General features: G+C 31.5%; 1 protein-coding gene across 1 annotated transcript in view; it reads left to right on the top strand.

The window, feature by feature from the left end:
- Window positions 1–16,321, top strand: part of LOC126890915 (dnaJ homolog subfamily C member 2-like) — a 90,421-nt gene extending 74,100 nt beyond the window's left edge. Inside the window, exon 4 of the mRNA XM_050660082.1 lies at window positions 16,066–16,321. Coding sequence (XP_050516039.1) covers window positions 16,066–16,321 — 256 coding nt within the window. The remainder of the gene's footprint in view (window positions 1–16,065) is intronic.
- Window positions 16,322–17,978: the final 1,657 nt, after the last annotated feature.

The following is a 17,978-nucleotide window of genomic DNA, read 5'->3' as shown; positions in this document are numbered from 1 at the left end:
AGATATGGATAGAAGAATAAATCCCCCAACAATGGAAGAAAAGTATAATCTGCCCTATTCATAAAAAAGGAGACAAACTGTTGTGTCAGAATTATAGAGGCATCTCTTTACTTTGTTCGGGATACAAAATATTCACAAACATCCTTAATCGAAGTCTTCAACCTCTCACGGAAAAAATCATCGGGGAATATCAAGCAGGGTTTAGGCAAAATAGATCTACCATTGACCAACTATTTACAGTTAAACAAATACTAGCCAAAGCATGGGAATATGACATGGACGTTTACAATCTCTTTGTAGATTTTAAACAAGCCTATGATTCAATAGATAGAACAATTCTACCTAATATATTGGAAGAGTTTGGCATACCATCAAAATTAATACGACTAGTGCAAATGACAATGACAGAAACAGAAGCACAAGTATGTATTCAAGGACAGATCACTGATGCGTTTACGATAACGCAAGGACTGAAACAAGGCGACGGACTGGCTCCAACGCTTTTTAATCTTGTTCTTGAATATGTAATTAGACGGTTGACGGTAAGCGGAAATAACATACTTACAAACAAATCTACCCAATTAGCAGCATATGCGGATGATATAAACATAATGAGCAGAACAATGAATGCAGCGGAAGAAACCTACGTTGAGTTGAAACAGAGTGCAGAAGCAGTAGGGCTAGCAATAAACACAAATAAAACAAAACTACTCATACAAACCAGATCAAATAGACCGGCGCAACAACACTTTATTGACGATATAGAACATGTGAATAGATTCACGTACCTAGGAATGGATCTGGTTGCAAGCAGTGAAGAAGAACCGGAAATAAATAGAAGGCTTGTGCTGGCAAATAAAGCATATTTCGCGATAGGCCACATATTCAAATCGCGAGACGTACACCGGAAAACAAAACTCCGGGTATATAAAACAATAATCAGGCCCATAGTAAGTTATGGCTGCGAAACATTGGTGGTGACACAGAAATCTGCCAATGCATTAGATGTGTTTGAAAGAAAAGTATTACGTAGGATACTGGGCCCAATAAGGGAAAATAACAACTGGCGAATTAGGTATAATAGAGAAATATACGAGCAATATAGCGAACCAACTCTAGCACAACACACTAAACTACAGAGATTACGGTGGGCAGCGCACGTGGTCCGCATGCATGAGAATAGAATCCCCAGAAAATTGCTGAATGCAAGAATGCAGGGAAGAAGACCGGTTGGAAGACCTAAAAAGAGATGGGAAGACGAAGTGGATGAGGATGCCAGGAACTTCCTGGGAACGCGTTCATGGAAAAGAACAGCGGTAAATCGAAATGATTGGAGAAGCTTATTGAAGGAGGCCAAGGCTCGATTTGGGCTGTAGTGCCATTGGATGGGATGGATCTTAGATAATATACGATGCAGAGTATTTTATAGAGAATAACTTCTTTACGTAAAACTGATAATAAAATAGTTATCAATAGGTTCCAAGTTACGCAGACATACTGTATAAGAGCTAAAAAAATTTTTTTTGCTGAACATTTATTATTGTTGAAGTTTATTATTAAATGTATTTTGTGTGTTTTACACAAAAAATTTTGATCACTTTATAAACATTTTTTTAGCTGGCAATTTTCGGTTTTTGTATTACATTTTTGATACCTTTCTTAATTTTCTCAAAAAGAAATAGTCTATTTATTTCTAAAGTAAAATAATTTAGTGCATTTCCAAGATTACATCCTAAGCTTAATAAAAAACTTATAAAGCTGTAATAGATCTGTTCAAGACTTGACTATTACCGTCTTAAAATGGTGGTAATTCTATAAAACTACGAAGATTTCAAAAATTATATTTTTATGACGTCATATCAATTGAATTAAATTTTTGAGATTTTTTTGAATAAAACATCATTTAGTACGATGCTTGAAAGGTAAGTTGTGCAAAATTGAGGGTTTTATAAGAAAAATTGTATTAGTTACACATTTTTAAATCATTTTTAAACAAAATTCATATAAGGCTCACTTTCCGCCCCCACCGTACTTATGCCCATATATTTTATTTTTTTTATTATAACCATAAGATAGCTTAATTATTGTTCTTTTAGGTTCAATTTGTAAAATTTCATTTGATCCATTAGTTAAAGAATTACACTAAAATAATTCAACCGTGCACTTCGCCGTACGCTAGTTTACAGTGCGCCAATGTTTGTGAGAAGGGTGACTTTAGCGTTATAAATAAAAAACTATAGAAGATGCAGATTTAGTTCTAGAAAATTCTTTATATAAGCTCTTTTTTGTAAAATTTTCTGAATTTTTCAATGGTCAAGTCAGTTTTGTTCTAAAATTTATATTTTCTGAGTTATTTAAAAAGACATCAAACTTCGTAGTTCATTTGTTTAATAAAAAATGAAGCACCCACTTCTCGATTAGAACTTTTTGATATGTTGTTTATTAAACATTTCTTAATGAAATTACAAAAAGTTCTATCTTGTTTGATTTTTTTCGAAGTGAAAATCTATATGTACTCCCCTAATGGGCATGTTTCAGTGCGTCACAAATGATAGAAAAAAAAGGTAAGTCCGTGATAATCTACATTTATAACATTTATTCTAACATGAAATTTTAGTTAAATCTGACAGTTGTCACATTTTATTTGCAATTTGGCATAAAAAAAAATTAATTGTGTTTATTGCATTTATAAAATGGTATTATTTTTGATTTGTATAGTCTTATCAATTGTACAGATTATATTCGTACATATATTATATAATTCGTAAATAATTTTTTTTCTGTTACAGCGCCATCTATCGACAACTAGAATAAATGTTATAAATGTCTGTAATCACAGACGTGCCTTTTTTCTGTCACATACCATTTTATGCGTTAGAAAGAAATTGAAAAACTGTGACGCCCTCAAAGATACCTATGAGAAAAAGAAAAGATAAGTTGACGTATTTTGAAATGCAATTTGATTCCTCATTTTAGTTCATTTATCGTCGCTTTGGTTTGCAAATTATAGAAAGCACAGATTTGGAATTTTCTTGAATGGAGTTAAAGCAAAAAAACTTCGGATTTCTGTTGTTTTTAATATATGTTTCTATAGCGTCATTTGCACATTATTTTTAAATTATTTGCTAATGTCCATAACGTCCAAATTGGAAGTCGAAATGTCAATAAAATCATTTTTTAAGTAAAATTGTGGCTTATTACCCATTTAGAGTAATAAATTAGTTAAATTCTTTTATTAAGTCAATATTAATACCTATATAATTATTAATATATATTATAATAGTAGGGGAGCGAAGTATGCTAAATGTGCAGTCACTCGAGCGCTTTGGGGACCTATTGGGTTGTGAAGAGTAGGTCCTAAAACTAAAAAAAGTTCAATAAAGTTTTCCATTTTAGTGGGGACTTTCCATTTTTAATTTAATTTTCCATTTCCAACAATCCTTTTTTCCGATTATAGCGCCATCTATCCATAATTTGAAAAAATGTTTCGAATAAAAGTTGCTTATTTTTACGTAAAGAATCCAAATCTGGAATAAAGATTTGGCGCTCCTATTTAAGATTTTAACGTAACCCCCTACCCCACCTCCTTGGGGTCGTGTTTGGTACCATTCGATAGATTTTTCAAAAATATTGATTAAGTGTATTCTGCAGTTTTTCGATCTAATGTTTATTTTGCGAAATATCGCGGGATTTGTATTTAAATTTATAAATTTACCCCACCCCTCTCCGTGGGGGTCATGTTTGGTATCATTCGATGGATTTTTGAAAAATATTAAACACGTATTTTTTAGTTTTTCGATCTAACGTTCATTTCGCTTTTTTTTGTGAAACTTTTTAACTCACTTATTTCCTTACTCCCCGCTCAAATCGTCAGATTTTTGAAATATACACTGTTTTGCATGTCCTTAAGTTACCTTATCTTAATCTGACAATTTCGAGTATTTTTAAGGATAGATTTTTTTCGGTCCCTCCTTAACGAACTCCCCTGTGTTAACTGCTAATATATGGTAGAGGTACATCTGCAGGGCACCAGGTTTCCCCCCATACGATAATCTGACGCGCTCAAGTAACTGCAAAAATTCACGCTTGGCCTCCCCTACCATAATTGAGTGGCCGTTTGCCAAAAGCTGATATGTCCAGTTTCGATATTTTTCAGAAGAACAAATTCAAATGTCCACGATGTCCATAAAATCACAATTTTTGGAAATATCATATTTGGTTTTGAGTTTAATGGTAGGGGAACCCAAGCGGGGATTTTTACAGTAACTCGAGCACGTCAGATTATCATATGGGGAGAACCCTGGTACCCTGTAGATGTACCTCTACCATATATTGGCTGTTCGTTAAGGGGGGGCGAAAAAATCTGTCCTTAGAAAAACTCGAAATCGTCAGATTAAGATAAGATAAGTTAAGTACATGCGAAACAGTGTATATTTCAAAAATCTGACGGTTTTGGCGGGGCGTAAGGAAATGGGTGAGTCACAAGAAAAAAGAGAGGGGTGGGGGGTGACTTTAAAATTTTAAATACGAATCACGCGATATTTCGCGAAATGAATATCAGATCGAAAAACTGAAAATACACTTATTCAATATGTTTAAAAAATCTATTGAATGGCACCAAACATGACCCCCACGGATGTGGGGTGGGGGTTACTTTAAAATTTTAAATAGGATCCCCCATTTTTTATTGCAGATTCGGATTCCTTACGGAAAAAATAAGTAACTTTTATTTGAAACATTTTTTAAAATTATTGATAGATGGCGCTATAATCGGAAAAAACGATTATTGGAAATGGAAAATTAAATTAAAAATGGTAAGTCCCCACTAAAATGGAAAACTTTACTTGTTTGGATTTGGAACCTACTCTTCACAACCCAATTGGTCCCCAAAGTGCTCGAGTGACTGCACATTTAGCATATTTTCCTCCCCTACTATAACGTTTATACAACTATTGATGTGAGTTGACCTATTAAAATATAAGAAAATATGTTGACATACATATATATATATATATAAGAAAAAACTGTAATTTTATGGCCGTCGTGGAAATTTGAATTTGCTCTTCTGAAAAGTAACAAAAATGGATATATCTGCTTTTGACAAATTACCACTGAATTATATAATTAATAATATATTATACAGTCTGTTCCAACGAAAATTTGACCCTCCCAGAAACTCAGAATCCAAGAGCTTCTTCAAAATTAAAAAAAATACGTCAATTTATATTGGGAGGGGGACGAATTTTAATGCAAAATTCATGCCCTTAAATGTAATCCCCTACTTCCCCGCATTAACCCCACCTTTTTTTTTTAAATAGCAAGTGTGGTCGAGTGGTACATCCTTTGCAAGGAAATTTTTGAAGTTATACTTCTTTACGATCGAGGGTGAAATTTTTCTAAATCTTTTTAAATATGTATGTATCAGCGCAAATAAGTCATTAAAAGAATATATTAGTGTTCTTAGTAAATGCATTATTTATTATAATTTTTGTGTCTTTGGATTTGTTTTCCTCGGGCGTAAGATAATAAAATATCTATTTTTATACTTCACTTTGATCTATTTGTCACCGTGATGTGTAATTATATCCGACACGTCAATCGCACGGGGCTTGATAGCTCGGTTGGTATAGCATTAGACCAGAGATCGAGAAATCGCTGGCTGGTTCAATTCCCCGACGATTCATATTCATTTATTTTTTTTATTTTTGGTACTGTTAAGTTTTGGTTAATTTTTGGTAATTAATGTTAATTTTTGGTATTGTAACTGTTAAGTAAATTTATTTCGTTGAAATTATATAATAGAAGTATAACTTCTTACGAGTGTACAAAGTACACACACATTATTTTTTTTTTCTCGACACAACTCTTTTTTTTTAATTTACGTAATAAGTTTGAAGATAATTTTGGACTTAACAAATTTATTATAAATTAGTTAAATGTCTTTCAATTTACCATGCAAATTAAAAAAAAATAAAGGGCCGTATAGAGAAAAAAATTACCTTTCAAATGATGTGCCCTCGACTACATTTGCTATTTAAAAAAAAACTGGGGGTTAATGCGGGGCAGTAGGGGTTACATTCGAGAACATGAATTTTGAATGAAAATTCGTCCCCCTTCCAATACAAATTGTTAATTTGTGAAGAAACTCATGGTTTCTGAGTTTCTTGGGGGAGGGGGGGGGGGTGTCAAATTTTCGTTGGAACACCCTGTATATATTATTACATTATAAATTATAATGTAATGTTATGAATTGTTGAACAAAGGTTGACAACATTTCTTATTTTTTTTAAAAAAGGTGCAAAGTAGAAAACATCGCGTATGAAATCTCATTTTTATGAGACATTTTGTCGCACTTATAATATTTAAAAAATAGCTTTTAACGTAAAGTAAAAACTCCCTTGGGTAATTGGTGTAAAATTTGATTAACAATAATTATAAATTCTAAAAAAAATGTGTGTAATTTGTACGCACGTAAGAAGTTATACTTCGATTATATGATTTTAACGAAATCAAAATACTTTAAACAGTTTATTTATATTTAATTTAACTATTAAACTAATTTCAATACTTACTACTTTTCAAAAATTTTTATTAAAACAATACCAAAAATTAAAAAAATTAAAGAATAAAACACACACAAACACATTGAAAAATGCCACAAAGAAATGATTTCTGAACAATAATTGTTGCCAAAAATTTTAACTAAATACGTATTTTCTGAAAAAATTAGATAATAATATACTTACAATAATAAAATTATAAAAAATAAATAAAAAAATAGTAACTTGCATTGGGGATTCAAACCCGCTTCCCGTCGATCCCGCCGATCAAAATTCGAAGTGCTTTCCGATTGCGCCACCTTCGCGTATCTGTCATGTGGGAATATACACCAACTGAACGTTTACACCATAGACCTTTTGACAGTTGTTTATTACTTATATGAATTTATTATATGAATTAAAGGATTATTTTGTGGAATAACAATATGTTAGTTGAATATCAGTAGAAATTTTGATGGTAATCAAATTATGTAAATCAAAGCATTACATACTATTTTGGTAGATTCATTTTAAATTTTCCGAATATGTAGGTACCTATGTAATTTTTTATTAGGGTACTGAAACATTTACAATTATTACGTACCTGTCGCTTTTTAAACTATTTAAAAAGTCACTACAATTATAAACTTGCTTTCTTCTCTGCCATCACAACAATAAAAACTAATATACACAAGATTTTTTATCCATAGTACCTATATTGAACAATTATTGACAGATGATTTTAACACCCAATCAAATCCCGTATAAGGTTTGAGCGACTAATTTCATACTGTCGGTGTGCGCATGCGCCAGGGAATGTAAAAATTCAACCTCGTGCCTGAAGAAGTATAACTTCAAAAATCCAAAAGGATTACATTGATTGTTCAGAACAAACGTTATCGGACTTATCAGTCCATCATCAGTGAACTCCGTGTCCTGGCAAAATGTGTCCAAGCCACAACACCAAACACTGGTTGGATTAAATGTTCAATCTACATTATAAATAAGTGAAGATAATGCGACTTGAAGTCGACGACAATGAATTGCCTCAAGAAACATATGAGTACTCTACTATCACATAATTATACGTCCACTGTGGATCACGTTAGTCTGTCAAATCACATTTGAAATATTAAATGACGGAGTAATTAGAGTGATTATTTCATTCATAGGAGTTTCTGACCAATAGAAAGCTACAGAAATAAAAATCAAAGTGATAATTTTTGATAATATCCCGTCGTCAAGTATATTACGTTAGATGCCCTTCGTTGCTACGAAAAAAATACATTCAGTGACATTAATGATAAATAATGTTTTAAAAATTATAAAAGTGATGATTTTCAACCGTCAAATATTTATAACAACTGTGTATTTAATTGTACTAATTTGTATTTACATAAATAAATTACAATACAATTTTGGTTTTGAACAGTTTTATTCATGAAATAATGGCAGCAAATTGCACTCGATCTCTAAAATTATTATCGGATTTTTGCCGTCGTGGCACTTTGACATAATTTTAAATTAAATCTGTCAAAGTGTCACTCGGGAAAAATTCGATAATTTTAGAGCTCTTGTGCAATTACTACTGAAAATTTAATTTTGATAAATAATTCAAAATTTCACATAATTTAAAAACATTTGAATTAGAATTTTTTTTTGTTCTTTTTTTTTAAATCATCATTGTAACGTATACTTTCTACACCCTTAGAAAGTAGAGATTTCAATGAACAAAAAGCACGCCGATGGTTTTTAAAAAGCCGATATTTTTGACTTAGAAAATTCAGTTGCTAAAATAAGAAGAAAAATAAATATTTTAAATAAAAAAATACAGTAATTTTTGGTAAATAAAACATATGTTCACAAAATTTCATATATTTTTAAGGAAGATAAAAATAAGAAACCAAAAACTCATTTGTTTGAATTTTTCGCATAAATTTTAGGTTAAGTGGAAAACGTGTGTAATACAAAAGTAGTAAATCTTTTACCTAATTACCTAAAACTTTTCTCTTTAACTTTTTTCCATTGAACTTGTAGTTTTGCCGAAAATCGTGATAAACCATTCGTCACCCTTGAAAATTCACCACGTTCCCCTACCCTGAATTATTTTCTTTAAATTTTGTTATATTTTCCTCCTTTTACAACATCCTGTTACTTTTTTGTTTGGTCTGAAAAATTATTGACCATGGCCTATTTCTACAATGCAGATTTCTTAAATTTCATTCACCGTAAAAAGAAATTTTTGTGTAAATTACCAAATTTTTTTTAGTAATAAATATTTAAGTGGTGCTCTATAATTCTGAATTTAGTTTTAAATAAAAAAATAATAACCTCTTAATCAACAACAATAAATAGTTTTTAATAAATACGCAAAGAATTGATCAAAAACATATCCCTCAGACCAACTTTTTCAGGAAACTCAGGTTCTTAATATTGGCCAATTGTACTGCTTATAGCTACTTAAAATATTTAAAAAGATAAAACTCAAAACTTAAAAAATTGTCAAAATATGAAACGAGAATAAAATGTCGAATGTCTTCATACTTGAAAAACAATAATGCAACATCCAATTACATATTAATTTTACTCCAAAAATATTATTATTATAATATAATCAATAATTGATGATAAAATATCACAAATTTTTATTTGTATAAAAAATAGTTACTACTTAGATAAAAGAAAAGACAATTTATGTAATAATTTAGTAAATTTAAATTATATTAGATAATATAAATTAAATTGCACACTCTAAAAAATGAAATAAATTATTTATTGTTAAACTAAAAAACTATGAATATAAATACGAAAATATTAGATAGTTTAACTTAACAAGCATGTTTGTGCTTTTGAGACCTTTTTACGTTTATTACTTGTAAGTAAACTTTTACTAGTTTTCTCAGGGTTCGAACAAAATGAATACATTTAAAAAGCATTTTCCCGAAATTTTGCGCCTACGCTCTTAAAATAAAAAAATTTAAAACAGATAGTTTGCAAGTTAACAAGCATGTTTATGCTTCTAGGACTTTTTTACGTTTATTATCTTTAAGTCAAATTAGACTTTAAAAACATTGATTGAAATAAACGGGTTATTATTATTATTTATTGACTTAAACATTACTACTCAAGCAATCAATTGTTTTCATAATGTTTTATAAGTACCAGAACAAGTTTTATAATATGTTAAAAGTAAAAAAAGTATATAAAGAAAATTTAGTTTATTGTTTGTTTACTATTTAGTAATTTTCAAAACGAATTTGCCAGTGTTTTGTTGATGCTAATAATTTATGTAATTTGGTTTTTATTTATTAAATACAGAATAGTTTATTAAAAATAAAGGTTAGTGATATATTCATAAAAAATCGTTTCTTATATAACAAGCAAAATGACTGAACTACTTAAAAATAGCCATGAAGGAAGCAGCATGAATGATAGTGAAAAGGTGAAAAGTAGCATCAGCAGATTTACCTCAAATTATTTTTTCAGAAAATAAAAACAGTCATCAAGTATTATAATCACTCATCGCACATATTCCAAGAGATCACAGAAAGAACCACATAAAAAAATAAATAAAATAAAAATAAAAAAACAGTAAGTCAGATAGAGAAGGCGGGAAAAAGAGATTTTTCCAGGTGTAGGCGCGAACGGATCTGTCATGTACCAATCAACATTATCCTATCCAGTGGTAAATGTGCCAGAGTCGGAAAGATAGGTTAGGTCTTGGAAGCGAGGCTTGAACACGGCTACTAACACTAGTGCCCGAATGCAGTAAGGGGTAGAGCTAGAGTACATCGATCGGGGGGAGTACAGGGAGGAAGTTGCTCAATGGGGAAGCGCGACCATAAACTTTTGATGAATTTTTAAGTACTTTTTCTTTAATCTTCGTCAAACCACTAACACTAGAACTAATTTACGGGTAACAGGTTTATGCGGTATTTTTAATTAGTATTTTAGTTAGAAAATAATCGTAAAAATATAAAAGTGTCAAAACCATATAAAAGTAAATTAAAAATTTAAAAATTTATTTTTACTAATTAAAAGGATTATATTATAGTGTTTTATCATATTTGTATGGTTTTTATTTCACAGTTTATATATTCATTATAGACGAGTATATCTGTGAAAAATCGTTGATATCACGTAAAAATCTGATGCAGCTGTTTGAAATTTGAAGGTTCTAAATAGCATATTATGAGAGGCAGCTGATGAAAAATCCGTCAAGACGTAAAGCTAATGTTGTTTCTTTTTTGAAGTTATACTTCTTTAGGTGCGATTGGGAGTGAATCTAAATGTTCGCGAATTCATCAAAATTGTTGGTGCTATGCGCAGGTCAGTTATACGTTTGCTCTGATTGGGTATTCAAATGTCATGTCAAAAATTATCCAATATGGCGTCTGTGGTTAAAGAATGTGTTGTCATTGTTATTATTATGGTTATGGTTCTTAGACTATAGACTACAGAATTATAAGCCTTATGAGCCATTTACTTAAAACATTTCTAAAGGTCATTCACAAACGAATATATACAAACTGCGAGGAACAACTAACAAGAACACAATTCTGATTTCGTGATGCTCTGGGAACATGGGAGGCCCTTTTTGCCGTGCAAGTGCTATTTCAGAGATGCAGGGATGTAAATTGTGATATATACGTATGCTTTATAGATTACCAGAAAGCATTTGACAGAGTAAAACATGACAAATTATTAACTCTAATGCAAGAAATTGGAATTGACAACAAAGATCTAAGAATTATCAGAAACATTTATTACAACTAAACGGCAAAAATCAAAATAGAGGACCAGTTAACTGATAAAATTGCATTAGAACGAGGAGTACGACAGGGCTGTATTTTATCTCCACTACTATTCAATATTTACTCTGAACGGATATTTAAGGAAGCTTTAGACGGTTGTGCGAAGGGAGTATTAATAAATGGTGAATGATTGAATAACATTAGATATGCAGATGACACCATAGTTTTTGCCGATAATCTGAATGATTTACAGATATTAACAAATCGTATAACAGAAGTCAGCAACAGATATGGACTAGCTCTTAACATAAAGAAGACCAAATTTATGACAATTAGTAAAAAACCAATATTAAACGCTCAACTTACAGTCAACCAACAGAATATCGAAAGAGTTGAGCAATATACATATCTGGGTACGAATAAATAGCCAATGGGACCACTCGACAGAAATTAAACAGCGAATAATAAAAGTGAAAGCAGCATACGTTAGAATGAGACCCATTTTCAACAGTCGAGACATATCATTAAAAATGAAATACCGTCTGTTGAAAAGCTATATATTCACAGTTCTGCTCTACGGAATGGAAGCGTGGACACTAACTGTTGCATCTATGAATCGGCTCAAAGCTTTCGAAATGTGGTGTTGTAGGCGCATCTTACGTATATCCTGGGTTGACCGAATTACTAATGTGGAAGTCCTGCGTAGAATGGGGAAAGAGTGTGAAATTCTCATAACCATCAAAACAAAAAAAATTGAATATCTAGGACATGTAATGAGAAATCAAGAACGTTACGGCCTTCTCCAACTGATTCTCCAAGGGAACGTAAATGGTAAAAGGGGACCGGGAAGAAAACGCATTTCCTGGCTTCAAAATTTACGAAAGTGGTATAACACCACTACCACTGAACTGTTCCGCGCTGCGGTAAACAAAGTCAAGATACCAATGATGATCGACAACATCCGGAACGTATAGGCACTTTAAGAAGGAGATGGTTGTTAGGCTGTGTTTTAAAAGTTGTAAGAACAGAGACAAAAATGAGTTTATAGTTGTACTGGTTTTTAAATAAATTTTATATATTTTTTTGGACTTATTAGTATAGAAAAAAAGAATGTGTGTGTACTTTGTACACACGTTAGAAGTTATACTTACCTCTATTAAAATTGTGTAGAAAATCAGACGTTTTTCAGATTTTCTACGGTTCATCAAGAGAATAGCAATTGCTAGGGCGCTAAAGTTCGTCAAGAAATGACTGATTAAAATTTGTAATCGAGAATTTACCTTTTTTAATGATTTTAAAATTTTACGAAAATACAGCAGAAAATCGAAAGGCCAGAGCCCATGAAAAATTTATAGTATAAATTTTTTGTCGAAAAACGACGTTTTTAGAGTTTGTACGATTCTGCACGGGAAAAGCAACTGTGGAGACGCTCCCGTTTACAAAAAATGACATATTAATGTTATTTTTAATTTTTGGTATTATTTTAGTATGTACCTACTAAAATTAGTCTAATATTTAAATAAAAATACAATTAAAATGTTTAAAATATATTTTGATTCGTTGAAATCATAAAAATAGAAACATAGCTTCTTACGTGCGTAGACAGTACACATACATTTTTTTTTAAACATTCCTAAACAGTAAAGAAAACATTTTTTGCCTATAAATCGTTTCTTATATATTTTAGAGAAAAATGGTTTAAACAAAAGTTGTAGATCATAAAAACTTCTTTCATCTTGAGAGTTTCCAAATTAAGATACTTCAACAACTGACTGAGATAATTGCAAACAACCCCTTTTTGTAGTAATTTATAAATGTTAATAATGTTATTTGTTCAATTATGATACATAAATTAACAACTCGATATTATGGTATAGTACGTTCTTTAACGGTAAAATATTGCAAAACCTCTAAATTTTAAAGAACCGCTTGGATTGACATGAAATTTGGCATACACATAGCTAACAAGTCAAAGAAAAAAAGTGATATTGTGCCGATGTGTGCTTTTCTTCTGGGAGTGAACCTTTCTGGGGGGTGAAAAAATATACGTCCAAAGTAAGTCCGGAAATGGATAAATTGACTAATTTTAAGTAACTTTTGTTCTATAGATAGAGTTTTTTCATTCAATCAGTCAATTTTTCAGTCAATCCAGTCAATACTTTTCGAGTTATTTGCGAGTGAATATGTTCATTTTTCAACAAAATAACCACGCTTTTAGACGGTTTTTCGTAAATAACTCAAAAAGTAAGTATTTTGCCGAAAAAATATTCTTAGCAAAAATATAGCCTGCAAAAAATTGAAAAAAAAATGGTGTATATTTTAGGCATCTATACCTGGTAAAAGCAGAGCTATAGCTAATGAAAAATAGGTTCATATTCGTTCAATTACAAATGGAATACTTTAACGTGAATAACCAAAAAATTAAGCAATTTTTGGGGAAATCTCATTTCAAATTATTTAAGGTATTTAAAAAAAGCTTCAATTTTGTTTTATAAAAAAAATTTCTACCATCAAAAGTAAACAAGTTACGCTCAAAATAAAGTTAGTTCCTTTTTTTTTGGTAAAAAATCGGGAAAATCACCTCTTAATTAGTATCTCAGATGAACTTAATCGTTACCACTTCACAAGTTTCTTTACTCGTGTATATATTATTTATATGATCTGTAAGTTTCATCGGTTCAAAGTCCTTATGTTTGCAAGAGCTGTAGTTAAAAGGGCTTGAACGAGTCACTGATCACGAGTGTATGCAAAGTTAGAAACACCAAATCTTAATCAATTTTTGTCTTACAGAAAAACAAAAAATACAAGATATTCAGAAAAGCAATACTGACTTTTTGTGTTTTGAGATTTTTGGTATCTCTAACAATTTTTAAGTTATTTTGAGAAAAACCATATTTTTCAGAATTAAAAATTTAAAAAATTTTATTTTAAAACCAATTTTTATCAAAAATAAGCACTTTGAATAAATGAAACTTACATATCATATAAACACAACATAAGTAAAATAATTTGTGGAGTGGTAACGATTAATTTCATTTAGATTGCTAATTAAAGGGTGATCTTCCCGATATTTTTTGCCAAAACCAAAGGGAGCAACTTTATTTTGAGCGTAACTTGCTTAAATTTAATACTAAAAACTTTTTAGAAAAACAGAAATAAAGCATTTTTAAACACTTTAAAAAAGTTATAATAGGTTTTCCCCAAAAAGTGCTTTATTTTTGCATATTTCACGTTGAAATATCCTATTTGAAATTTGGCGAATATGAACCTATTTTTCGTTGGCTATAACTCTGGTTCTACGAGGTCTAGAGTCCTCAAGCGTACACCATTTTTTTTAAATTTTTTTACAGGCTATATTTTTTCTAAGAACGTTTTTTCGACAAAATACTTACTTTTTCAGATATTTGCGAAAAACCGTCTAAAAACGTGGTTATTTTGTTGAAAATGAACATATTCACTAGCAAATAACTCGAGAAGTGATGACTTGGCGAAAAAGCTCTATAGAACAAAAGTTACTTAATATTAGTCAGTTTATCTATTTCCGGACTTATTTTGGGCATATATTTTTTCACCCACATGAGGGGGTGAAAGTCAGCCCCAGGGCAAAAGCACACATCAACACAATATCACTTTTTTTCTTTGACACGTTAGCCATGCGTGTGCCAAATTTCATCTCAATCCAAACGGTTCTTTAAAATTTACCGCAAAAACCGTGAAAGAATGTACTAGTAGTTAATGAGTGAAAACTGTGCTAATTTTCAAACAGGTCGACCACTTTGTTTACAAGCTATTAATTTGTTTTTGTCGGAGAGCGATTATTTACAACTCTATTTGCCCAAACAATGACTCAAGAGGTATGTATTTTGTAAATCGTAATCGATTCTTCAAGGCTTCATTTGTAAGGTATAGTAAAAAAACTTCAACACTTTTTTAAATTCATTATTAAAGTGGTGAAAAGAGCTGAAGTTTTAGCTTATAAACATTTATAATAATGTAACGAAAAAGGGAATTTTGGGAACCTCGCGTAACCGTTGCTACTCTACCATCTGATTCACGCAAGTCTAGAATTTTCTCCGTGATGTTACCGGAAGCGTTTCCATGTGGCACTAGAGATGAGCGGAACATTCTAGAAAATAACCTGCTTAATATATATAGGGCGCTGGTATTATACTTAAGGAGTTATTAAGATAAATTCGATCTGTAGACTTGTTAAAATAAATAGTTTGTCCGAACCGTGAGTTTTATATTATTATTAAACTCGCTACATATTCCAAACGAATAGGCACCAAAAAAAGAAGAAACTCACTACATTGGTGTCGGTGTGGAATATTTAATATACATTAAAAGTGACTAAAAAGACTTTTTGAACTTGGAAAAAATAGTGTTCGTCGGGAATAATAGGAGTGCATTAATTGTTTGGTATTTGAAAAGACTTTGTAAAGACAATTTACGAGTAAAAAGACTTTAAAAGAACATTTGAAAATTACCTGTGTGCCTCCCCAAAGATGCTCCTACTAGAACTTTCAGTGAAACAGTTGGGTGAACAACTAGAAGGACGAGATGAAGTTGTCAGCAGGTCCAATAAAATCCTTCAAGAACCACTGGGGGATGTTCATGAGAAGAATGGAAATTACCCTGAGACATTCCATTTTCAGTCAGCACAAGAAGCATTATTAACGAAAATTGAAGAAATTTCTCTAAATATTGAAGAAACTTCTAAAAAGAATGATGAGAAAATTGAAGTTGTTTCCCAAATAATTGGAATCTTCTAGAAAGAATTTCGATGTAACTTCGCAATTTATTAAAGTAGCAGCTAGAAAAAACGACAAGATATTCGAAAGTGTTGCTAAAAGATTCGACATATTATGTAGACAGAACAAAGAGAAATTTGAAGAACGTAATAGAACATTCGATAATATACAGAAAAGTGTAGACGATAATGTAGAAATGTTAGAAGACAAGATCGAACAATTAGAGAGCATCATAACCAATACAAAAGTGTTAACACCAGTTAATTACCACCAGTAGTTTTAGGTCCTGTAGTGAAAGAAGGATCACCAAGAGACGAAACGACGCGTTGCCACGACGAGACGACGAAAATTGCCATTATTTTATGGGAAGCCTTCTTGATCCATATACCTTAGACAATTTGAAGCTATTGCGACTGCCAATCATTGGACCGAATAAGAAACTAGTTTCTTTGACTGCCACTCTACGAGGTGATGCCGCGAATAATTACGGTGAATTTCTAAGGGTCAAGAAAAATGTTACTAGACTTTGCTCACGCGTCTGGAGAAACGCTATGGAAATAAGATCTATAATAATTATAGAAAGCACAGCTGCGAAGTAGAATTCAACGAGCAAGTAAGAATCTGCAGGAATTTGAAGCAGATGTGGCTCGTGTGGTCCGGTTGGCTTATCCAGAGACGCCAGACAGCATTTTGGAAGAATTTGGTATAGATAAGATACCTTTGTCAACGGTTTGAGAGATCTGTTGGATCTGTCATGTACCAATCAACATTATTCCATCCAGTGATAAAATATGCCAGATTCGGAAAGATAGGATAGGCCTTTGGAGCGAGGCTTGAACATGGCTATTAACACTAGTGCCCGAATGCAGCAAGGGGTAGAGCTAGAGTATATCGATGGGGGGGGGGGGAGTACAGGGAGGAACTTGGAGTTGGAGCTCAATGAAGAAGCGCATCCATAAACTTTTGAAGAATTTCTAATTACTTTTTCTTTCATCTTTAGCAAACCACAAACACTAGTGCTAATTTGAGGGTAACAGGTTTATGCGGATGCGGAAATTTTAAATACTATTTTAATTTTAATTATAAAAAAAAGTAAGGTAGGAAAGGATGAAAAAGGTAGAGAGGTAGGGAGATAGTGTTGAATATCCCTACCTTGCAACAGGTACACGACAGCACTCTTGAACGTAGTGAACAAGGGTCAACAGCTATCCTCATTCTCTTTTATACCACGATTCAAAAACATATTCCGGTGTGCATCACTTTACGATTTGACAGACAAAAGGGAAATTGAAAATAAAAGTTGACAATACTTTAAACGGGTTTCCCCCACAACTGCTTTTTTTAAAGGCTGTAGACATTGTAACTAAAAAACTACTTGACCGGCCCACCTGTAATTTTGTATATATTTTCTTTAGATATTCCTTGAGGTAACGCTGTCACAATATTTTTCATTGTATGCTTATTTTGTGTTTAACAATAAAAAATATGTTGATTTTCACCCTTTTCCTGCAAAAAAATTTCTTGTTTTGACTTCTGAGTGATACCAAAAAGTCAGAAGTGGATAACATTAAATATTTCGAAAACGTTACCTCAAGAAACTCATGAGCTAATAAAATTTTTTGAATTTTTTGTTTACCATGATCCAATGATGAGTTCTCGAAATAAAAATCGGTATATGAAAACCTGGCCAATATTGTTACAGATATTCAACTAGCACTTTCCAATGACCAGTCAACATCAGCTTTATTTTTAGACATAAAAGGGGCAGGTGACAACGTAAAATGAGATATATTATATTTAAAAATGTGTCAAATGGGAATTCCTCACAGTCTAGCTAAACACTAATATATTCTATACAACAACAGAAATCTATTTTTCAGAGAAAATCACTCATTCTCTGAATGCAGACAAACATCTATGGGGCTGCCACTAGG

This window comes from Diabrotica virgifera, chromosome 9 (genome assembly GCF_917563875.1).
Source record: "Diabrotica virgifera virgifera chromosome 9, PGI_DIABVI_V3a".
NCBI classification, from domain to species: domain Eukaryota; kingdom Metazoa; phylum Arthropoda; class Insecta; order Coleoptera; family Chrysomelidae; genus Diabrotica; species Diabrotica virgifera.
Note: the sequence above shows the minus strand (reverse complement) of the source record. Positions and strands in the feature narration are given on the sequence as shown.